The sequence below is a fragment of the Heterodontus francisci genome, chromosome 6 (assembly GCF_036365525.1).
Source record: "Heterodontus francisci isolate sHetFra1 chromosome 6, sHetFra1.hap1, whole genome shotgun sequence".
In the NCBI taxonomy this organism is placed as follows: Eukaryota; Metazoa; Chordata; class Chondrichthyes; order Heterodontiformes; family Heterodontidae; genus Heterodontus; species Heterodontus francisci.
Window position 1 is genome coordinate 121,622,197 of NC_090376.1, and position 25,349 is coordinate 121,647,545.

The following is a 25,349-nucleotide window of genomic DNA, read 5'->3' on the forward strand; positions in this document are numbered from 1 at the left end:
AATCAAAAAAAAACAGTAAGAAGAACTTTCTGCTTCCCAGAACAACGACACACTGTCATTTTTTATTACCTGAGACTTCCCTTCCCATTGGAGTATTGCAAAGTCAAATATTTGAAGATTGAAAGTATCAATGCTGAAATGTTACCTTGCAAAATCAGCGAATAACAAGAAATATTTTCAAGATAGCGAATGCAAGAAGTATGACAGTAAAAAGACACACAAGATCAACAGTACATTATTTTCTCTCCATGTCGGAGTTAGGATAGGGTACCATTTATTTCCTATTACCTTGGCACAGTAGACTATTAACCTCATCTAAAATTATAAAGTTTCCTCGAAATGCTTCACAATTATTAATTACATACACTTACTAATATGCACCTTGCAAGTAAAAAGAACACAAATAATTTTCATGGTATTTTATCACACTTCATTTTGCAAGGACTTAATTTTTCGGAATTGTAATTAATAGTCAAGCTTTTTTCTGTAATTTTTCAAGATTTATAAATTGTTACTCCTCCAACTGAAACAACAAAAACGTGACATTTTCTTTCATGCCAACAAATATGATTTTGAACAAAAAATTCTTATAAAGGAAGACGCCAAACTTGGGCAACTGTTGGGATGGATGATGAGGATTATATGGTGTTAAATTGTTCCTATGGAAGAGTTCATAGGATGTAAACATAAGGTTCTTCTAAGATAATTAACTGACAACGCCACGATTACCACAAATTCTTCCTCCAGGCTATCCTTAATCTGAGCATCAGTGGGACAAAGCAGGAGCAGACTGTGGATCACCACTGAAATATATATACAACAATAACCCACAGAGCAGGAAGCACAATGCGATTCAATGATGCAATAAATTAGGAAAGCAATGCGACATCACTAATTTACTTCTATTTGCCACACTAATGGGCCTCAAAATGTTTTAATCCCATTTGAAGAATTTAGCTCTCATACAGAGACTTAATAATCCTAACATTCAGTTGCAAAAATGGCAAAACTTCAATTTGGTCATTAACCAAACTGTTCAAATAATTAAGTAAGGATGATGCGTGCAAGTACGAAAGTTCACCTTTCCCAGTTTTTGATGTTCTCCAAAAGCATCAATCAGTTCCCGAGCCCATTTCACTCTCTCAGGATTTGGCGAAAATGCTTCTTGTACAATTGGAATCTGACTGGGGTGAATCACTTGTTTACCTGAACACAGAAACCACATCACAATTTATTATTCTTGCACAGTACTCGCAAAGACACATTTTCGAAATACACAGCATATTTATTAATTGTGGAATATTGGCTAATATCCTGCATGCATCATTACTCAGCCCAGCTGTGGCACTTTGTCACATCAATCACCCTCTGTACGGACAACTGCTTTTATTTTATATATGCGCACACAGGTATACCTTTCTTCAACATGTCCACTTTGCAAACAATAAGGGTACTAAATAAATAAGTTATTCAGCAGAATACTGTCATTTTAATCATGATTAACCCTTCAGTTACTATTTCCAGAATTGCACACTTTATCTTTGGTCATGTAAATCTTATTTTGTGCTTTGGGGATAAGAATTATCTGTGTACATATATTTACAACACTCATTTCACACCTTGGCTGTTTGGTGTTAGACAGAAAGTTCTGGCCACCCATAGAACATTGATAAACGGAAAAGCTTTCTATAAATTAATTGCGGCAATTAAATTTATTTTTCAATTGGAGGTACATCCTCTAAAATTACTTGTGTTGTGTTCAATGTTGTATTTACAATTTACTGAGCTGCAGCTCCAACCTAATCTTCCTGAATACATTTGGTTGAAATACACTGTGTATTCACACTACAATTTTGTAATACCCATAAGTTAAAGTATGACTGTGTGCATCCCAAAGAACACCTCATATAAGGAGTGGATTTACGCACTTTCAAAAGTTGTATGTTACTGGGCACCATCATAAATGTAATTTAAGCATTTATCACAGTTTCAAGTTAAATTGTAAACATTTAACATGCTAAATTGAGACTGCTAGTTGGTATCAATAAGAATATAAAAGATAAAATGTGTTTGATTAAATGCAAGATATATACAAGATCAGACGTCTGTCATATTTCAGAACTGTGCAGGCAACAATATTAGAATTCAAATAGTTAGTGCAAATACATAATCAGTATTATTTTATACAGCTATGTATCTATATAAATAATAGTTTTTTTATTTTATTTATATAGAATAGTCTGTATTATTTTATATAAATAGTTAGTATGCTTTGTTATATATATTGCATGAAAAGTGCTCGATGCAGATTATATAATATATAAATTCATAGGTTTTGTCCTGTAAGCTTCCAGATCAGAGCCACAAGTTTGTATGCTAGGCTTTATTAGATGCTCAAATTTACCTGAATTTACTGACCAAACTTCTTTCAGCCAGTAGTCACAATGGCGGCAGGCATTTTCTATGTCTGGCCACAGTACAAGAAGGTAAAAGAAAAAAAAAGTACTGGCAGGATCAATTGTTTCCTGAATCAACAGACCGCTTCCATTCTGCTGACCATGGGACAGTGTCGCTGGGCACCCTGGAAATTTCTGTGCCTTGAATTATGCTGCCTCCCCAGTCAAAGAGGGACCGTTTTGCTGGGAGTCAGCAGTGGGGGGCACGATGAGGCCATCATTTGTTCGTATGTATGTAAGTGTATGCCCGTGTGGGGGTGAGAATCATGTTTTAAAAGATTAAACATGAATTACCTGCATGCTTAATGTACTTCTGAATGTAGGTGAAAAGCTATAATCACTGGATTCTGAGCCTTCTAATAACACGATATGCAATATTCCCTTTCGTCACTGTCATCACACTGATCACTGTATGCAAACTTCAGAAATAATCGTAAAGTTGATTTCTATTGTTAAATTTTGCACGATTCCAATTCCTTAATGAAAATACTTTGAACTAGGTAGCCTCAAATAAATAGTGAGTTAAATATGCAAAATTACTAAGTTGTTACATAAGCTTAAGTTCATATCGCAGACTGTGCTGACTGACAGAAAATCACTCTTTAGTAAGTATTTGAAAAAAGACACTGTACAAAACGACAATTTTGTGCCAATGTTAATAACTGACTGGATGGCTTTAGAACATTTCAAATATTTATTTACAAATCCGTTTCATCTAAATGGATAATCCAAATAATGTACCCCATTAGTAAATTAATGTCAGTTTCCAAAAACTCAAAAATATTACCTGCAACAGCAAGAATATCTGTGAATATCCGTCAAAATGAATATTATAAAGTCAAACTATAGACATGAAAGGAACAATATTTAATTGTGGTACTTTTTAAGTGAAGTTCACAATAACTGGGTTAAAATACTGGTTAAGTTGTTTTAAGTGCAATAATTACAGTGTTGCTGAAAAAGCTCCATTGCATGTTATTAACTGTTACAAATTCATATTCATAGTCATCAATCATATTGCTAATTTAATGCAGAATTGCAGGTAGAGAAAAATCAGCACTCAGCATCATGGTAACATTTTTAAAACATGTTTCAAATTGGTTTCTCGCAATTTAATGTGAGCTGCAAAATTTCCAAAAGCTGAAGTTCATAATAAAACACCAAAAGGTAGTCACAGGAGTTCTTCTCCATAAAGAAAATGTTGAGTTATTTGAGCACAGTAAGGTGGCATTTCTGATTGACAAAAATTACGCCTATTAATCGTGAGCTAAGAGCATGAAAAATCAGAAAAGATTGCGAAGGCGCGATTATTTGCAGCCAGCAAAGTACGTCCTTGTAACACACCATTTGATATGTCCTGTTTTTGATCAATGTTTGTCAGATCCATGCTGAAAGGACAGCATTAACATTCCTTATTGTTTTGTGACTAGGACAAAAATGCTAAAACATATACAATCATTTCTTATTTAGGGCTTTCCTTTTACGTGTGTTTTTCATGTTCCAAACTCCCATACAAGTTAGAAAGTAGCTTAATTTTTAAGCTTATGCCGTTGGTACGAAAATGTTAATTTTTATTTTAAAATAAAGAACTATTATAGCAAATGCATTGTAGGCTTTTTAGGGAGAGTTTAATGAGCCACATAAAACTGATAACATCTTAGTGCAAACTATTTCCCTCTTCTGCAAACAAATAGTTTTTCCTGAGATAAAAATGCATTAAATTCAGGTGCAGCAACACCATAGTTCATTTATGCAGTAGTTTATTTCTGATCTGATTTGCCAGTTTGGGAAAACTAGGGCACAGTATTTCTGTTTTCCATGTGCTACATCTCATTTAATAGAGGAAGAGGAAAGTCACAAATGTTGGAAAACTGATTTTTTTTTTAAAAGCAGAAAATATTGTAAATGTACAGCTTGTTTCACTGAAACAGACTCGATGGGCCGAATGGCCTTCCTTCTGTGCTCCAATATTCTTTGATTCTCTGATCAGTATCTGAAAGTGGAAGGCTAACAGTTTGGGTTCCAAAAGATGCTCACATCTATAAGTAATAATTAATAAATTAGTTCTTTAACAATACTTTTCTAAGTTCCTTAAAGTACATTAAAAAAGAAAGATACAACAAAGAATGATTGAGGAAACTGAAATCCTGCAAAACACTTTGCAAAATCATCTGTGTAATTAAGTCCCCAGAATGTAATTTCCAAAAACAACTAATTTCTTTTGCTTATTTTTAACTGAATTTCTGAATAATCAATTTGACATAATTTGTAATAATTTAAGTACCAATGGAAATATTTATTAGCATTTATTCCTTATTAAAGAATGATTTCCTGTTAAATAATTAAAATATGAGGGTGCACGTTTAAATTTTTTTAACCACTTCAAACTCAGGCACATGACATATTATATGTTGCCTATTAAACTCCCTGAATACATCAAAAATATTTTTTTAAAATTTTGATGTCATGTCTAGACGCACTTTTTGTTCCATCCACTATTCTAAAAAGGGGCGTGATTAGTGGAAAACATACCAGTGAACCCCATCAAGGCACCCTCTCTCGATTGCCTGCGAAGGCCTTCTTCATCCTTGTAGTCAATATAGACAAGATCTATGGCTTGGAGACCAAACGCCTTTGCTATAACAACCACCTTCTGCCTCGCATAAACTAGCTCTCTAGCATCTTCAGTTCTGGTCGCACCTGGAGCAGTTCAACAAAAGTAGTAAAAGCACAACTGTTGTAATTCCACAAGGAAATGATTTCACAAATCGGTTTTGAAATAGTTACATCCCGCAAGCAGGACAGGCTTCTTTTCCACTAGATATTACTGACGTATTTCATGTTTTAAAATAATTGATACATACAAAATGAATTACTATGAAAATCTTAAACGATGTTTAATCTTCTTGCGAAAAGCTCGATTAAAACATTTCTTGTGAATGGCAATGATTCCCATGCTTTGTTTTAATATTTCTGCCTGCTGTTTGTAACAGTTAACTGAACAAATTAAATACTGAACAAAATATAATACAACTAAAAAGTTCAGTTGGAAATAGAAACTAGGAACATATAAATATTTTATGAATTTGTTTTTTCAAGTTAGCTAATCACTATGATCATCAAAAATAAAATGAAGACAAAGAAGTATATTTATATATTTATGGTGGATTGAAGGTTGATTTCAGTGATACAAAAATAAAATTACTAATTTAATTATTTTTCTGTTTAAAAAGTAAAATACCTGGAAGATTTCTAAACAAATTTAAAGAAGTAAAACACAAAGAATGAGCCTGACTGTAGGCCGCAAAAGGAGGAAAAGAAACATTAAGGAAAAGGCCCTTTTTCTCACCTATGCTGGCACAGAAATCATCCGACCCAAATACCACCCCATCGAGCTGAAAGCCAGCATGCGCTCCTAAACGCTGTGCTTCTTCACATCCAGCCTTCAAGAAAAATAACATTTCACAATAACAATGTTGATGGAATATTCTATTTACCTTGTAACTTCCAAATCGGGTTTAAATCACGCTAACGTTATCAGGGGCTATAATAACCATTCAAACTGCATGAAGGACACTAAGATTTTTTTCCTCCCTGATGTGCTAAGCAAATGTGAAAATTCTACTTCATAATATTTTTGGGTCGCTAGGTAAAAGGAAAATCATTTAATTAAGAAAAAAAGAGCAGCCATAGCTTTTTTTCCTGGCCAACTCCTTTATGAAAGACAAAATACAGACAAGTATAACCCTCCACAATTCAGTTACTGTGTGCTTATCCACTTATTTTTCTTGTGGTATTCTGGTTAGCAAACTTCAAGAAGTTTTTGATTACACATTTTTTTTCATATTTGTGGTGCTGAAACACAATAATCTTATTGTAACCGGAGAAAACGTGCGAGAAAAAAATATTTTAAACATTTTCAAGCATATTTTTGGACATATATTCAGAAGCAGCTTGCCTTTCAGCATTACTAATTACGTATAAACTCTTTAGGGTGTCAGAAATCTGTGTGTAACAGTACACATTTCTGTTCTTTATTGACCATCTCATTAATTTTACACATTCTTATTTTTAATGTTTTTCAAAATAAAATAAATCTTTTCGTCATAAATTAACTTATAAAATAGCATTTATGATTAAATGTTACCTGGATAATTTTCAAACTAGTTTTGTTTGCATGCTGGACATTTCCCAACATTTTTACTGAAATGTGAATGCTTTGTTGTAAATAAAATTAAATATTTATTTGAATTTTTGTTGCCTGGATTGAGTTTATATGAAAGAGCACGTGGCTAACTGTATTTAAATACTGTAATGCCTTAGTTTTCAATTTATGAAACCATGGTAATATAAAACTTACATATGCAAAAATACTGACTGTGCTTTTTTTTTTGCATTGTTCTGTTCATCCATGATTAAAATAAATGATTTTGTTTGAATATATTTTTGTTACCTTGAAATTCAGCAATCCTACTGCTGTCTCCACAAAGGTGATTAAATTCATTGGCTCCTTTAATGTCCGACCCTTTGAGTATTTTGCAAATCTGTCTGCAAACTAGAAATGGAAATCATTTATTTATTTTTCCCTGTTTTAAAAAATTGAAGAAATAATGACTGAGCAGGATGCGAATTGTACTCCAAGGTTTTAATTTCTACAATATGCAAAGTCATTTTATATTTTTTATTGAGTACAACTGCGTTTACGAGGCCTCTTTGGAAGATACTGAAAATTGAGGTGTTTTTTAAACAGTTCTTTGAGATTATAAAATACTTTAATGGCTTTTTAAAATAAAATTTACACGTAGATTTTATAAGTCTCACGTCATTAACACTTGGATCAATGTTGATCTACAACTTAAAAGTGGCTAAATATTCATCTTTAATTTATTGATGTGATAGTATGCTAATTTCAAAATGTATAAATAAAAAACATGCACTTTAATGAATAAATATACTTGATTCTAGCAATACTCAGAAATTAACACCTTTATGTATATTGCTTTTTGTGTGTATTTTACACTGAGGCTGCACCACCTCTCATAGTACTTCATTCAATTTCTGGAGCAGATTTGAATTAAACTGAAATATATTATTAAATACACATAATATGACACAAAGTCTAATAATTCAGAATTCTGAAAGGCAGGGATTACAACAGACAAATCCTTTTGCCATTTTATTATGGGTGTAATTCCCAAATGAAGAATCGGCCTTTCAGACCAGCAAGCTCTCTTTTCACCTTTTATGCTATATGATTTTCCCTAATACTTCAAGTTTTACTTGGGAGTCATGAAGAAAGCAGGTTTCTTTCTTTGAACACCAAGGATTGCAAAAATTGTCGCCAATTCACAGCCCGTACTGGGTTGTCAGTGGGGTAGCCCAAATTCCAAAATCTATCATCTGGAAAGATACAATAGCTCTTGCAATCTACTCTTTTTGTTCTTCTTTCAGAGGCAGGATTAGAGTACAAAAGGTACTACATTTAAGTTGTAATCATCATAGTTCTATAGTTGATAAAAGTATCTCAGGTAAACCAGTGAAGACAAAAAAAGCAGACATCTAAAAATTTAAAGAATATTCATTGCTGAAGGATTTCAAATGAAAAAGTGGAATTTTAATCATCTCCCCATTCAATCTCAGTTGGGTAAATCATATCTAAGAGATTTGCATAAATATAAACCATCAAAGCCTTTTCATCTTCAAAGGGGGTTTCGGGACCCTATAAGCTTTGTACTGTAATCATCACAGGTCACAACCCTGCAGGAGTAGAGCTGCTATGGCAACATAAGAAACTAAAGCTACAGGCTTAACATAATATTCTGGTTCATAGAAAAGTGGAGTGACAGAAATGCCTTTTATAGATGGCCAACTTATATTACAACACCTGAATTTCACTTTCGACTGTATAAAGTCCCAATTCTTTTATTAATTACATGTGTAGATGCAATTAGTTTTGGATTCGCTTTTTTTAAAAAATAAAACAAACTATTACTTCATTTTGTTACACAATTTTCACTCCTCCTTACCGCACCGAAAGGTTCTTTTGCTTGTGCAAATTGCAGAGTCAAACCACAAATTACAGCGAATATTAACACACAAAAGTGCCTGGTAAACAGGTTTCAATTAATTTTTTTTTCTCTCTCAAAGAGACGATTAAAAGTTTCCGGCTCGGTCCAGTGTTCACTGCACTAAAGTAAAAGAAAGAGAAATTGGGGAGGAGAAGTAGCAAGCCTCAGCAATTCTTTCAATTCCAAAGCACACCCAATACTATGTTGGCAAGAATGCACACTGTTCAGGATTTGCGCTGGAATTGTTTTACAACAAAGGAGGCAGAGTTACGCTTGTTATAGTCCAATAAGCCATGCCAGTCAAACAAGTGCCCATAGCCAGGACAAAGGAGAGCAAGAGATTCTCACACAATAGACAACAAGTAAGTCCATCTTTTAGTTACAAATCAGCCTCCAGGTTTATTCTTCATATGATTTTTTTTTCAAATGGGCAAAATGAACAGTAAAGGGATTTCGGTTATGCTTGCAATCTGTGAGAATGAAAATGGCCGTGTTCAAACTGGGAATCCCCATGAGAAATCGAAAATTAAGCCAAGGCCGGTCAAACAAAGTTATCTACCAACTCGTTATGTTGTAGCTTTAACATCACAGAAGTGGGGGCTGTGTGTATTGGTGATGGTGGGGTGGGGGTGGAGAGAAAAAGGACTATTAATTACAGTCACTGTCATTCTTGCCGTAAATGCAGCCAAACCACTTTTCATTGGTGCTGAAGATTCACATTTAGATCAAGTTCTGTAGCCATTGCAAAATTTAAAAAAATATAGAAACAATACTGCAGGTTTTAGTGGGTGAACTTATTTATATTTTCATCATGAAAACAACTGCAGTAAACACTTCAAAATGAGTAAGTATTTCACTTGTTCATCATAAAAATCAGAGTTAAAGATCCTTCTTAAAGTTTTATAAATAGGTCTGCATCGATCCTATTTAAGATTAACTGTTCCTATATTTTATAATCGTCCCCATTTATTGAAAGCATGTTAAGGTAATGAGGGTTATTTCAAAGTTGACTTAAGTAATTTGATGTGTCTCCTGTTTTTATTTCAAGACTTTATGGGCTTAAAAAACTCCAGTCATGAAGCAAAAACACACCTGCTAGCAATTAAAAAGGAAGAAATACAGAACTATTCAGGAAATAATATCTGTAGTAATTAAAAACAGTGGTTAAAAGCTTCCTGTTCATTTCTCTGGTTTGCCCCAAGCACAACCCCTTATATTTCTTTTCCTCTTTTTCATTTAACCCCTCTCTCTTCCTCTATTTATACCGGCCTGAATTCATACTTTACTTTCCCATCCCCGGAATCCCACTTTCAACCACAGCTGGAAAGGTCAGGAGGTGTGGGCGGTTCGAACTTTCCTGACCTCCCTTTGGCCCAAATGATCTGGTGTATGATCAAAGTGCAAGACTTTGCCAAATCGCGGCCAACTCACCCATTTTATTTCTTCGACAGTTTCCACTTTAGGGAGCATTAGGGTTGGAGGAAGATCTTTCGATTGTAAGATACCTTCCATGTCCAGCTCAGCCAGGCCACTGGAGACAGAGTTGATTCGCACACACAGATCTGTGCGGCCTGCGTGAGGTTGAGAGAGAGTCTTTACGATAGTCAGCCGTGCTTCTTCCTTGAGTCAAAAGAAAATCTTTTCTCAGCGGTGACTTGCGGTTTGTAAAACGACTTAACGTATCATCAAATAAGAAAAGCATTCAACAATTTACACTGCCTGCAATAGTCATCTCTTTTAATACAACTTGAGAGCATGCATATCTGGTAATGATATGCTGTAAAATGAGGTGCATTGCGATGTAAAATAATCTATAAAAATCAGCAGTTTCAGGCCTGCTATATTAAATTTAGTGGCATCTGTTTCAATGATTCAACTGTCCCTGGTGCTGGATGTTTGTGAATGGATCAGAGATTGACGACAGTTCTAGTAAATCGCGTTACAAAGCCCTTGTGATATTATTTTTGTTAAATATCATGTATTTGCCATATGCAACACAAAGAAACATTAGGAGAGAAGTGAAGTCCAGCATTCTGTCAGGGACATGGGCACAATCATGAATTCCAAACAGACAGATCAAAAACTATGCCAAAGCGCAGAAAAAAAAATGGCAATAAGATTTGAAAATGTGGTCTGAGTTAAATGGCATGAGGAAACAGTAGCTTACAGTTGTCAGATCAGATCAGAAATGGGCACATAAAGTAGCTTAAGACAGCTCCGCAGAGCCACTGATTTACGGGGGTCTAGGCTGCTGATAATTAGGGTAAGCACAGACACAGAATGAAGTGATGGCTCTCTGCAGTTCAAGTGAAAAGAATAATAAACCCCAAGGTTAATGAAACCTGAATCAAATAGCCTTGAGCCTGGTATCATCACACTTTCATGAAGGGCTAACACATGCCAGTCAGTGGGAGGGTGAAGCTGGAACCGTCTGGTGATCATTACTATAATGCACAAAATGCTGCAAGTAAAAAATAAATAAATAAATAAAGGCGTATGTGAACCTGCAGACAAATCCAGATGCGACTTTACAAGAAAAAGAAAAAAAAAGTACAGTGCAGCCAAATAGACAGCTGTTCATCATTCTTGTTGCAGACGAAATAGAACACTCCTGTCCAATCAAACAACCAATCAAATCACACTTTCAGTTCCAATATGCTGAGGACAAACTTAAAACGGACACAGTTAGGTGCGTTGTTCCTCAGGATTTCCAAACTGTTAACTATTCAACTCTTCAAGTTCAAACATGTGAAGTTATCCAAAATCACTAAGGAATGGTCACAATAAAACCCTTTATTACAGAAACTTACAGCACAGAAGGCGGCCATTCAGCCCATCGTGCCTGTACCAGCTCTTTGAAAGAGCTATTCAATTTTTCCATTCCTCTGTTCTTTCCCTATAGCCCTGCAAATGTCTTCTTTGCATGTATATATCCAATTAACTCCTGAAAGTTACTTTGAATCTGCTTTGACCATCCTTTCAGGTAACGCATTCCAGATCACAACAACTCACTGCGTTAAAAAGTCTCCTCATCGCTTCTTCCGATTGTTATGCATGTACAATATTCTCCACTTAGTCAAACAGTGCATTTCATAGTGAGAGGGAAGTACTCACTTGACCACCCCTGAATGGTTGTTTTAAGTGTTTGAACTGCTTAGAACATACTTTTTCCTAAGGATTTAGTAAGGAAGCACTGATCCCAAACACAGCCTCAACAATACTTTGCCATTCAGGGCACAGTATTAAGTAGATTTCCTTGAAAAATGTTCTTGAGTCTATTCATTTGTGTATAAGATGGATATAAACATGTCAAAATAGATTTGAAATCCCCATCAGACCCTATGGTTTCTAATGGGATCTGACAGTAACAGAGTTACACTGAATCATCAGTCTGGCTGCTTTGTGCAGCAGCTGAAAATGTTCCTAGTTGGATGTTGTAGGTAATCTCAAATGGTCATCTTCATCAGGCATGATCCTGATATTCAGTCACATGGACATTTCCATCATTGCCAGGCACAGACACCCAAAGCAGATGATATTATTCCCACAGCAATGCAATCTGGTGCTCTACTCCAAACAATCTACGTGACATAGTTAGAAAGCAAGGCTGTGCTACCACAACCAAAACTTGCTTTTAAATAAAGGAATTCAGAACAAAAAAGCTTCACATTTTTCTCAATATCCGAGCTTAAAATTGTACGACTCTGAAATGCTCCTCAAATATAAAACCTAATTCTTTCCTCATCACTTATTTCTGCTTCACAAAATTGCTCCTCATATTGCCACTGATTTGTCCACATTATCAACCCCACGCGTCCTTTGCATGAATGTAGAACTGTCCCACACCTTGGGATTCTGAAATCTCGGTAACCTTTCTCTAAAAGATCTGGCACAGGCACGATCGGCTGAATGGTCTCCTTCTGTGCTGCATCATTGTAAAATGTATTTTTGTTACAAAGTAAATAGTGTTTTCCGACTCGTGACACTGATAAACATGTCAAATTCCCACAATGCAATGCTCTCAGGGTAGCGCCTAGGAATTACAATAGCCTTTTCTACTGAAAAGCATTAATGAGTCTTCCATTGTCACCTCTTGTTTTAGTTTCTGACATTACAAACACAGATCATCGCTGTGAAATTCAATTTTTAGCTCTGTCCCATAACCATCTAACAGCACAGGAGGACCAGTGACTAATAAATATGTTATTGTGCTGATTCTCACGTACAGCTGTGAGCTGATGAAAAGCCAAGAGACATTAAGATTTCTGCTACCATGCAGCCACAAACACCTGGAGCAGAATAGAGCCAAGCTGATAGAGAAGTCAGGCTGTACCAGCCATAAACACACAAGATGGCAAAAATTAAAGATTAGAACTCGCCGGCAGTCACACAAAAGAGGGAAACAAAAAGATAAATCAGCAGCCATTAGACCCACTAACCAATCAGCCTTGTGTGTTCCAAGCTCCTGAATTATCAAAACTGTAAAGAAAACAACATCCGTCCACTTTCACACTCCAGTGGAAGTGGTGGTCCCTCACGGCAGGGCTGCACAGTCTCACCATCTGGAGAATAAATCGTGTGTGAAGTACAGTATAGTTTGGGATCGAAATCTGTGGCGGCAACTCAGCGGTTAGTTCATTAGTTCCAAACTTCCAGGGATTAGTCCGGCATCTATTCTGCTGTCAGAAAGGATAAGACGGACAGAATGCAAAAACTTCAAGGAGGACAGGGACAACTAGGGAGAACGTGGCAACACTAGGGCTCATTTTCACAGTACAGATTATAACAGTGTATATTCACTCCCCCACCATGCAAAAAGAAATTATCAATATTATTACTAAACAAAATGACTAATTCATTTGTTTGACTGAAGAATATTAAACAAGTCACATGACTGAACAATGTTTCAGTTTTTCAAATGGGAGTGCTTAACAAGATCGTACCACACAGCATAATTCCATAGTTTAGTGGTTACATTACAATAGTGTGGTCATGGGTTCTTAGGCTAGTGCTGTCGGACACTTGAATCGCCCATCTACACGTATTGTAAGTTCTGTTATTTCCCTGGTGAAGGGAGACTTACTCAGCTTCAAGATAAAGCAAAACAAAAAGGTCCATTTAAAAAGGTTTATTCAGTGTGGCACAGTGATCAAGTAAGCAGTCAGTATCATTCAAACAGATTACTTGGTCATTATCACACCGATGGTCGTAGGTTCAAGTCCTACTCCAGAGACATGAGCACAGAAATCTTGACTGGTGCTCCCAGTGCAGTACTGTTGGAAGTGCTGTCTTTCAGATGAGACAATAAATCAGATTTGGACATGACAAAGGCACATCCAGCCCAGTCAATCCTGCAAAGTCCGCCTCATTAACACTTTAGATGCACCCAAAAATGAAGTGCCAAAGCTCTGCAGTCCTGCCACATCTAGCCTTGAACGGTGGACAATTAAACAACTAATGGGAGGAGCAGGAGGAAGCTTCACAAACATCCCCATCATCAATGATGGGGGAGTCCTGCACGTCAGTGCAAAAGACAAGGCTGTGAAACATTTGCAACCATCTTCAGCCAGAAGTGCCGAGTGGATGAGCTATCTCGGTCTCCTCCTGAGGTCCTCACCATCACAGAAGCCAATTTTCAGCCAATTCGATAATTCCAAGTGATATCAAGAAACAGCTGAGCACATTGGTTACAGCAAAGGCTATTGGCCCCAACAACATCCCAGCTGCAACACTGAAGTCTGAAACTCCAGAACTAGCCATGCCCCTACCCAAGCTGTTCCAGTACAGCTACAACACTGGCATCTACCGGCAATGTGGAAAATTGCTCACGTATGTCCGGTCCACAAAAATCAGAACAAATCAAATTCAGCCAATTACTGCTCCATCAGTTTACTCTCAATCAACAGCAAAGTGATGGAGGGTGTCACTGACAATGCTTTTAAGCGGCACTTACTAATAACTTGCTCACCGATGTTCAGTTTGGGTTCTGCCAGGGCTACTCCGCTCAGACCTCATTATAGCCTTCGTCCAAACATGGACCAAAGATGAGGTAAGAGTGACCGCCCTTGATATCACGGCAGGATTTGACAGAGTGTGGCGTCAAGGAGCCCTACTAAAATTGTTGTCAATGGGAACTGGGTGGAGGGGGGCGGGGGAAGCACTGGCTGGAGTCATACCTAGCACAAAGGAAGATGGTTGCAGTTGTTGGCGGACAATCATCTCAGTCCCGGGACATCACTGCAGGAGTTCCTCAGGGTAGTGTCCTAGGCTCAACCATCTTCAGTTGCTTCATCAATTACCTTCCCTCCATCATAAGGTCAGAAGTGAAGATGTTTGCTGATGATTACACGGTGTTCAGTATCATTTGCAACTCCTCAGATACTGAAGCAGTCCGTTCCCTCATGCAGCAAGACCTGGATAACATTCAGGCTTGGGATGATAAGTGGCAACTAACATTCATGCCACACAAGTGTCAGACAATGACTATATCCAACGAGAGAGAGTCTATCCAACTCCCCTAGACATTCAGTGCTGAATCCATCACTATCAACATCACTGACCAGAAACTTAACTAGACAAACCATGTAAGTACTGTGGCTACAAGAGCAGGTCAGAGACTGGGAATTCTGTAGCGAGTAACTCACCTCCTTACTCCCTGAAGACTTTCCACCACCACCTACAAGGCACAATCAGGTGTGTGATGAACTATTCTCCATTTGCCTGCATGAGTGCAGTTCCAACAACACTCAAGAAGCTCAACACCATCCAGGACAAAGCAGCCCACTTGATCAGCACCCCACCCATCACCATAAACATTCACTCCCTCCACCACTGGTGCACAGTAGCTGCAAAAACAACTTGCACGTAAAGAGCGTCTTTAGTAGAACATCCTAAGATGCTTCACAGGAGTGATAGAAAACAAAAATTTGATTCCGAACCACATAAGGGGATATTAGAAAAGATGACCAAAAGCTTGGTCAAAGAGGTAGGTTGTAAGGAGTGTGTTAAAGGAGGAGAGAGAGGTGGAGCGGCGGAAAAGTTTATGGAGGGAATTCCAGGGTTTAGGGCCTAAGTGACTGAAAGCACCCAGGATACGATATAAAAGATTTGTTACAATTATTAAGGATGATGCAATAGTAGCACTTTCATTGCTCACAACTTCCAAATTGAGGGCAACTTTACAGGAACTTTGTGCAGTCTTGGGGGGGATTTGTGATTGTTTTGTATTGTGGGAGTCATGGCCAGTGATAGTTACGCTATTTGCTGCTTAATGCTTTCAGCCACAGCTAACATAGCAACACAACAAAAAGCAACTTCACATGTCAGAGGGAAATGATGCCACACAACCAGCATTCAGCACCAATAATCACATGTCAGCACCTTAATGGACAGGAAATAAGCATGTCACCCTCTTGAGAGACACTAGATGGGCAATAATCCACATGTGCTGATTGAACAAGTGTAAGCTGATCAGAGTCAGCATGGATGTATAACGGGTACGTCAAAGGTTACGACATGGCACAGGCACAATGGGCCGAATGGCCTCCTCCTCTGCTGCAACATTCAATAATTCTTGCAATCGGCCTGTCAAGAAAACAAAGAAGGTTTTACTGAGGCAGATGGTGGAATTATTGAGGAGAGCAGCATTCTTAGGCGCTGGACCTCACTTTCCCAATACCAGAGGGCAGGAAGAAATCCTGAGAGGAAATGGCCGTGCACCTGAATGCTATTTCGACCAACAATAGGGTGACAGTAATTTTATAAATGACTTAAGGAGTCAGGTTTGGCTCAAGGGGTAGCACTCGCTGCTCTAAGTCTGGAGGTTCTAAGTTCAAGACCCACCCCAGAGACTTGAGCACAGAATCTAGGCTGAGACTCCAATGCAGTGCTGGGGATGTGCTGCACTGTCAGAGTTGCCGTCTTTCAGCTGAGACATTAAACTGAGGCTCAGTTTGACATAACAAGATCTTATGGCTATTTTGAAGAAGAGCAGGGGTGTTTTCACCAGTGTCCTGGGCTAATATCGCTCAGTTATTATGACTAAAAAAAAAACCTGTTCATTGTCTCATTGTTGTTTGTGGGATCTTGCTGTGCACAAATTGGCTGCCATGTTTCCTACATTAAAACAGTGACTACGCTTCAAAAGTACTTCACTGGGTGTAAAGCGCTTTGGGACGTCCTGAGGTGCTATGTAAATGCAAGTCTGTCTTTCAGCAGAGGAAGAAAGAAAATCAGACCCAAAAATGTCACGTCTAACAAACGCAAGAATGTAAATAATTAGCAACCCTTTACAATACTGCGCTCTTCCAATAAGTTCACAGTGAAACCTTGTGCTATTCCATATTTGCATCTTTATTTGTATGCATTATGTAGTACCTTCTTGTTTAATGCAACACCATCTTCACAGTCAAGGACAGCACAATCTACATGGAGACTGGTAATCTTGTGCAGCTTCCTTTCATCATTTCCGGGTACATAAAGCACAGCTCTCCGAGGTATGTACTTGCGATTGGTGTTTGCACTGCAGGCATAGTGACAACACTGCACAGGCCTGATAGCGCTGCATGTCTTGGAAGAGCTACATCTGAAAAAGCAAGGGTGAATGTCATTGAACATTCAAAGTCATACTAAAACAAAGAGAAACAGGCTTCAAAACTTCTCAAACAGATTAGAAATACCAACTATCCACTTTCTTTTTATGGGGAAATACGATTAGTGTCAGTGCTGGAATGTGAATCTCTGCAAGCTATTGATAGCACACCTTTAGTGACAACTTGGGTTACAGTACAGATTAATTTATAGACAATGTTTTGTGTATCCTGGTGGGTACTGGATTAAGAAAATGGTTCACAAAAGGGTCAGGTTCAGTTATATGGCTGCACTAAATGGGGAAGAGGGAGTGGAAAGGGGCAGGAGAGGGGTTGATAGTAGGGAATTGGACAGGATGTGAGGAGAATGGGAAAAGGAGAGTGGGAAGAGGAGGGTCACGTCAACAACAAGCTGCATTTATATTACGCTTTTAACATAGGAAATAACAGGAGCAATTATCAGACAAAATTTGACACTGAGCTACATATTAGGTCAGTGATCAAAAACTTGATCAAAGAGGCAGGTTTTAAGGAGTATCTTAAAGGAGGAGAGAGAAGTATAGAGACGGAGAGGTTTAGAGAGGGTATTTCGGAGCTTAGGGCCCAGGCAGCTGAAGGCACGGTCACCAATGGTGGAGTAATTGAAATTGGGGATGTGCAAGAGACCAGAATTGGGGAAGTGCAGAGATTTTGGAGATTTCTAGGGCTGGAGGAGATCACAGAGGGATGAAGCCATGGAGGGATGTGAACACAGGGTGGAGAATTTTAAAATCAAGGTATTGCTGGACCGTGAGCCGATGTAAGCCAGCGAGCTCAGGGGTGATGGGTGAATGGGACAGTGCGAATTAGGATACAGAGTTTGGATGAGCTCAAGTTTACGGAGAGTGAAAAGTGGGAGACTGGCCTGGAGAGCATTGGAACAGTGAAGATGAAAGGTAAAAAAGGCATGGATGAGTGCTTCAAAAGCAGATGGGATGGAGGCAGGGTTGGAGATAGGTGACGTGTGGGTAGTGGTGGAAATAGACAGTCTCGGTGACAGTGAGGATATGGGGAGGAGGGATGGAGAATGTTTAGCATTTTAGAGCTCGGGGGTACAGTTTCTCAGGGCCTGTTTTGATACCTTGTGGAAGGGGGTGCAGGGAGCTGTGGGTCAGGAACAATTTTCCTGCTCACAGGGGAAGGGGCTGTTAGACTGGTTCAAGGTCATTGTGTCTTTGGACACCACCAAGTTTAGAAGAATGAGAGGTGATCTCATTGAAACACATAAAATTCTTAGAGGACTAGATGCTGAGAGATTGTTTGCCCTGAGAGAATTTAAAGCTTGTGGTGATAACCTCAAATTAAGGGATTGGCCATGAGGAGAAATTTCTTCACTCAGAAGGTTGTGAATCCTCTACCCTGAAGAGCTGTGAATGCTCAGTTACTGAGTATATTCAAGACACAGGTTGATAGATTTTTGGGCACTAAGGGTTTCAAAAGACATGGGGATAGAGCAGGAAAGTGAAGTTATGGTAGAATTTCAGCTATGCTCTGACTGAATGGCAGAGCAGGCTCAGAGAGACGAATGGCCTACTCCTGCTCCTATTTCTTATGTTCTTATATCTTGCCACGGAGGTGGGTCAGCAACAATTTTAGCACGTTGTGAGGGAGAGGAGGAAGAGCGACTGAAGAGTTGGTTGGTGGGTTAGAGTATGGTAACTAATGATAGTGGACTAGCAACCCAGAGACGTGCGTTGACATGTGCATACCGAATTGTGAAACTGAAGCCAGGATGGGTGATTGGTAAAGTTGTTAAAGACTGACACTTTTTTTAAAGGTTTTTTCCCCACAGGATGTTGATACAGCAACTCACTCAGCGATTTTAATATATAACCTGTCAATTCATCATGATTTTCACCAAGACTTAATTGTTTTTTTAATTATAATCTTCTATAGTTTTAACTTTAAAGGGTTTAGTCATGGCAGGAGAGCTTGAAAGTTTGCTCCTCTTGCTGCATGTGGGAATCCGGGAACATTTTCAGTCCCCGGGACCAGCACATGTGCAGGAAGTGTGTCCAGCTGCACTTCCTGCAAGCTCGGGTTTCAGAGCTGGAACGGCGGCTGGAAACACTGTGGAGCATCTGCGAGTCTGAGAGCATTGTGGATAGCACGTATAGAGAGGTGGTCACACCGCAGCTGAAAGGACTTGAGGAAGGAAGGGAATGGGTGACCACCAGGCAGTCCAAGAGAAACAGGCAGGTAGTTCAGGAGTCCCGCTTGCAAATCGGTATTCCATTTTGGAGGCTGATGAGGCTGGTTCCTCCAGGGAGTGCGGACAGAGCCAAGCTTCTGGCACCGCAAGCAGCCTGGCTGCACAGGAAGGGGGAAAGAGAGGAAGACCAATAGTAATAGGGGATTCTATAGTCAGGGGAACAGATAGGCGCTACTGTGGCCGTCAACGTGACTCCAGGATGATGTGTTGCCTCCCTGGTGCCAGGGTCCGGGATGTCACTGAACGGCTGCAGGGCATCCTGAAGGGGGAGGGTGATAAGTCAGAGGTCATGGTACATGTTGGTACCAATGACATAGGTAGAAAGAGGGATGAGGTCTTGCATCAAGAATTCAGGGAGTTAGGCAGTAGACTAAAAAGCAGGACCTCTCGGGTTGTAATCTCTGGATTACTCCCAGTGCCACGTTCTAGCGAGGATAGAAATAGGAGAATAGCACAGCTGAATGCGTGGCTTAAGAGTTGGTGTAGGAGGGAGGGTTTTAGATCCCTGGACCACTGGGACCGTTTCTGGGGAAGGTGGGACCTGTACAAGGGGGACGGTCTACGTCTGAACCAGAGGGGGACTAACATCCTTGCTGGCGGGTTTGCTAGTGCTGTTGGGAGGAGTTTAAACTAATTTGGCAGGGGGAGGGGATGTAGACTCCTAGCAGAATAGGGACACAGCTAAACACAGGAAAGCGAACAAGTCCGAGGGAATACAGCAGAAGTAAGTTTCAAGGGAGTAAGACCAGGATGGAAGGCCTCTACTTTAATGCCAGGAGTATTGCAGGTAAAACGGATGAGTTAAGGGCAATGATTGACACGTGGAATTGTGATATAGTAGCCATCACGGAGATGTGATTGAGGGAGGGGCAGGATTGGCAGCTCAATATCCCGGGATATAGAATCTTCAGGCGAGACAGAGGAGGGGGATAAAAGAGGAGGGGGCATTGCAATATTAGTTAAGGAGTCAGTTTCTGCAGTAAGGAGAGATGATATCTTGGAGGGGGCATCAAATGAAGCTTTATGGGTAGAGTTTAGGAATAAAAAAGGGACAGCCACATTGTTAGGTGTTTATTATAGACCCCCAGATAGTCAGCGGGAAATTGAGGAGCAAATATGTGCGCAATTTGCAGAGGTGTGTAAAAATAATAGGGTAATTATATTAGGTGATTTCAACTTTCCCAACATTAATTGGGATAGTCATCGTGTTAAGGGCTTAGATGGAGTCGAGTTCTTAAAATGTATACAGAAGAACTTTTTAGCTCAATATGTAGAGGATCCAACAAGGGAGGGTGCGGTGCTGGACCTAATTCTGGGAATGAAGCCGGACAGGTGGTTAATGTGTTGGTGAGGGAGCATTTTGGTGATAGCGACCATAACATGGTACAATTTAAGCTTGTTATGGAGAAAGAAATAGACAAGTTGCAAAAAATTGTTTTGGATTGGGGTAGAGTGAATTTTAGTAAAATAAGGCAGGATCTGGCCAGGGTAGACTGGAAAGAGTTACTTGTCGGGAAATCTACAGAAGAGCAATGGGGGGCATTCAAAAAGGAAATGGGGAGGGTACAGGCCCAACATGTTCCCTCTAGGGTAATAGGTAGGAGCAACAAGCCCAGAGAACCATGGATGACCTGAAACATTCAGGGTACGATGAGAAGGAAAAGAGAGGCTTTTAGCACATACAAAGAGAGCAAATCAATGGAAGCATTAGTGGAGTACAGAAAGTGTAGGATGGAGCTTAAGAAAGCAATTAGGAGAGCAAAGAGGGGATAGGAGAAAGCTCTGGCTGGTAAAAGTAGGGAAAATCCCAAGCTATTCTATAAAAGGATAACAAGGGAAAGAGTAGGACCCATTAGGGACCAAGGGGGAAATTTGTGGGTGGAGCCAGAGGACATTGGTAGGGTGTTGAATGAATACTTCACATCTGTCTTCACACAAGAGAATTAGGATGTAGAAATGGAAATTAGAGAGAGAGACTGCGAGGTTCTTGAGCAAATTGTCATAGGGAGTGACAAGGTATTGGAGGGTTTAAAAGTGGACTAATCTCCAGGTCCGGACGATTTGTGTCCCAGGATGCTGTGGGAGGCGAGGGTGGAGATTGCAGGGACTCTGACTCTAATTTTTAATTCCTCTCTGGCCACGGGGGAGGTGCCAGAGGACTGGAGAACAGCTAATGTGGTCCCACTATTTAAGAAAGGCTGTAGAGATAAGCCAGGGAACTACAGACCAGTGAGTCTCACGTCAGTGGTAGGGAAATTATTGGAGAAAATTCTGAAGGAGAGAATCTATCACCACTTGGAGAGGCAAAATTTGATTAGGAATAGTCAGCATGGCTTTGTCAGAGGGAGGTCATGCCTAACAAATCTGATTGAATTTTCTGAGCATGTGACCAGGTGTGTAGATGAGGGTAGTGCAGTTGATGTAGTTTACATGGATTTCAGCAAAGCCTTTGACAAGGTCCCACATGGGAGACTTATCAAGAAAGCAAATGCACATGGGATACAAGGTAACTTGATAAGGTGGATTCAAAATTGGCTTAGCTATAGGAGACAGAGAGTGATGACAGATGGCTGTTTTAGTGACTGGAAGCCAGTGTCCAGTGGCGAACCACAGGGATCTGTGCTGGCTCCCCTATTGTTTGTCATTTATATAAACAACATAGATGACTATGTGGGGGGTAGGATCAGTAAGTTCACGGATGACACAAAGATTGGCCGAGTGGTTAACAGTGAGGTGGAGTGTCTTCGGTTACAGGAAGATATAGATGGGATGGTCAAATGGGCAGAAAAGTGGCAGATGGAATTTAACGCTGAAAAGTGTGAGGTGATACACTTTGGAAGGAGTAATGTGACACGGAAGTATTCAATGAATGGCCTGACACTGGGAAGTTCTAAGGAACAAAGGGACCTTGGCGTGTTTGTCCATAGATCTCTGAAGGCAGAAGGGCAGGTTAATAGGGTGGTGAAAAAGGCATATGGGACACTTGCCTTTATCAATCGAGGCATAGATTACAAAAGCAGGGAGGTCATGTTGGAGTTGTAAAGAACTTTGGTAAGGCCACAGCTGGAGTACTGTGTGCAATTCTGGTAGCCACATTATAGGAAGGATGTGATTGCATTGGTGCAGAGGCGATTCACCAGGATGTTGCCTGGGATGGAACATTTAAGCTATGAAGAGAGGTTGGATAGGCTTGGGTTGTTTTCACTGGAGCAGAGAAGACTGAGGGGTGACCTGATCGAGGTGTACAAGATTATGAGGGGCATGGACAGGGTGGATAGGGAGAAGCTGTTCCCCTTAGTTGAAGGGTCAGCTACGAGTGGTCACAAGTTTAAGGTGAGGGGTGGGAGGTTTAAGGGGGATTTCAGGAAGAACTTTTTTACCTAGAGGGTGGTGACGGTCTGGAATGCCCTGCCTGGGAGGGTGGTAGAGGCAGGTTGCCTCACATCCTTTAAAAAGTACCTGGATGAGCACTTGGCACGTCATAACATTCAAGGCTATGGGCCAAGTGCTGGCAAATGGGATTAGGTAGACAGGTCAGGTGTTTTAATGCATCGGTGCAGACTCGATGGGCCGAAGGGCCTCTTCTGCACTGTATTATTCTGTGATTCTGTGATTTTGCACTTTGGGAGTCATGGCCAACTTCAGTATTCAGAAGGCAGAGGATTTGGCAGTGGATTTTTTTTAATTAAGTTTTTTTGTGGAATGTGGGCATCGCTGGCTAGGCCGGCATTTAATTCCCATCCCTAATTGTCCTTGAACTAACTGAGTGGCTTGCTTGGCACTTAGAGGGCAGTTAAGAGTCAACTACATTGCTGTGGGTCTGGAGTCACATGTCGGCCAGACCAGGTCAGGACAGCAGATTTCCTTTCCTCAAGGACATTAGTGAACCAGATGGGTTTTTACAACAATTGACAATGGTTTCATGGCCATCATTAGACTAGCTTTTAATTCCAGATTTACTGAATTTAAATTTCACCATCTGCCATCGTGGGATTCGAACCCATGCCCCCAAAGCATTAGCCTGGGCTCTGGATTACTAGTCCAGTGACATTACCACTGTGCCACCGCCTCACCCTTGGAGGATAATTGGACCCAGGTGAAGGAGCTGGATCAGAGAAGATAATAGGAGAGGAAGGAGATAGATGGAGATGGGTGAGAGATAGAAGGAAGGGGTGAGGGAGGGAGAGAGGAAGGGAGGGAGGGAATGGAGGGAAGCAGGTGGCATGGGGGACAGGCAGAGAGAGAGAAAGGGGACAGGCAGGAGAAAGGGGACAGGCAGGAGAAAGGGGTGGTGGGATGCCAGTGTGGCACTGGGCCGGATCACATTCATTCACAGTAAGAGGTGAGGGTCATGGAGCGAGGACGAGGAAGGAAGTTCGGGAGGAAAACAAGAGGAAGAGGTTAGGAGGTGAAACAGAAGTGCTGGGCGGCACTGGGTCAGGGAGAAGTTTCTATATCTAAATGAGGTGTTTAAAATGATTGGAGGAGTCGATAGGGTAGATAAAGAGAAACAAATTCCTCTGGTTGTGGGAGCTCAGAACAAGGGGGCAGAACCTTAAAATTAGATCCAGGTCGTTCAGGGTGATGTCAGGAAGCACTTCTTCACACAAAGGGTAGTGGAAATCTGGAACTCTCCAAAAAGCTCCTGAGACTGGGGTGGGGGGGGGAGGTGCAACTGAAAATTCCAAAACCGAGATTGATAATTTTTTGTTGGGTATTTGGGTATTAAGTGTTACGGAACTAAGGCGGGCAGATGGAGTTGATACAGATCAGCCATGATCTAATTGAATGGTGGAACAGGCTTGAGGGGCTGAAGGGCCTCCTCATGTTTTTTTCTCCCCACAAGGAGGAGCTGACAGGACCAATTCCAACCCAATGGGTGGCGGTAGAGTATAATTTTTCTCATGGAGATGAGAGAAACATTACAGAGGTTTTTAGCTCAGGGTTTGTGGGTGGGGGGGGGGGGGGGAAGAGTGTTGCTGAATTGCTTTGGGTGAGAGGCTTTAATAGGCATGAGTTGTTGCTCAATAGATGGGGAGGAAATTATCTTCTCATTGGGAGGGGTGACTTACTATACATGGCAGCAGGTGGTGAGGAAGCCGACCACCATCTGAACATTAAGCTGCATAGTCTGTAAACTATATGTCTCCCTTGCAATAGCCTTGGGTAGCACTCTCACCTGGGAGTCGGAAGGATGTGGGTTCCAGTCCCACTCCAGAGACTCGAGCACAAAGTCTAGGCTGACACTCTAGTGCAGCACTGATGGAGTACTGCACGATTGGAGGTGGACTAATTGCTGAAAAGTGGAAGGGAAGAGCCAATGTGAGCATTTTTACTTCGTGGGTTAAGATCGATGGTTGTGTTTCTGCTCAGTTGCAGACAGATTTACAGATTTTTATGATAATATTGAAAGACTTGCATTTATATTATGACTTTCACCACCTCAGGCCATCCTACAGTGTTTTACAGCCAATGAAATACCTTTGAAGCGCAGTCACTGTTGTAATATAGGGAATATAACAGCCAATTTGCACACAGCAAGCTCCCACAAACAGCAACATGATAATGACCAGATCATCTGTTTTTGTGATGTTGATTGAGGGATAAATATTGGCAAGGACACCGAGGAACTCCCCTGCTCTTCATCAAAATAGTGCTGTTACGACCACCTGAGGGGATAGATGAGCCTGGTTTAACATCCCTCCTGAAAAAATGGCACCTCCAATCATGCAGTATTCCATCAGTGCTGCACTGGAGTGTCAGCCTAGACTTTGTGCTCGAGTCTCTGGAGTGGGACTGGAACCCACATCCTTCCGACTCCCAGGTGAGAGTGCTACCCAAGGCTATTGCAAGTGAGACATATAGTTTACGGACTATGCAGCTTAATGTTCAGAACACGTGGCATGTGGCAATTACAGGACACCTCTCCCTGTGATCCCAGAATCTGTCCCTGTGTATTCACGCCCTGGGACCCTCCTCAAAATAC

General features: G+C 40.4%; 1 protein-coding gene across 2 annotated transcripts in view; it reads right to left on the minus strand.

Moving 5' to 3' along the window:
- clybl (citrate lyase beta like) overlaps window positions 1-25,349 on the minus strand; it is a 145,606-nt gene that overhangs the window by 1,162 nt on the left and 119,095 nt on the right. Inside the window, exons 3-8 of one of the 2 annotated variants that reach the window (XM_068034226.1) lie at window positions 16,901-17,108; window positions 9,956-10,144; window positions 6,910-7,011; window positions 5,806-5,899; window positions 4,989-5,156; window positions 1,082-1,206 (exon numbers count right to left, since the gene is read on the minus strand). In XM_068034226.1, the coding sequence (XP_067890327.1) occupies window positions 1,082-1,206; window positions 4,989-5,156; window positions 5,806-5,899; window positions 6,910-7,011; window positions 9,956-10,144; window positions 16,901-17,108 (886 nt within the window). The remainder of the gene's footprint in view (window positions 1-1,081; window positions 1,207-4,988; window positions 5,157-5,805; window positions 5,900-6,909; window positions 7,012-9,955; window positions 10,145-16,900; window positions 17,109-25,349) is intronic. The other variant, XM_068034227.1, reaches the window with a different exon arrangement.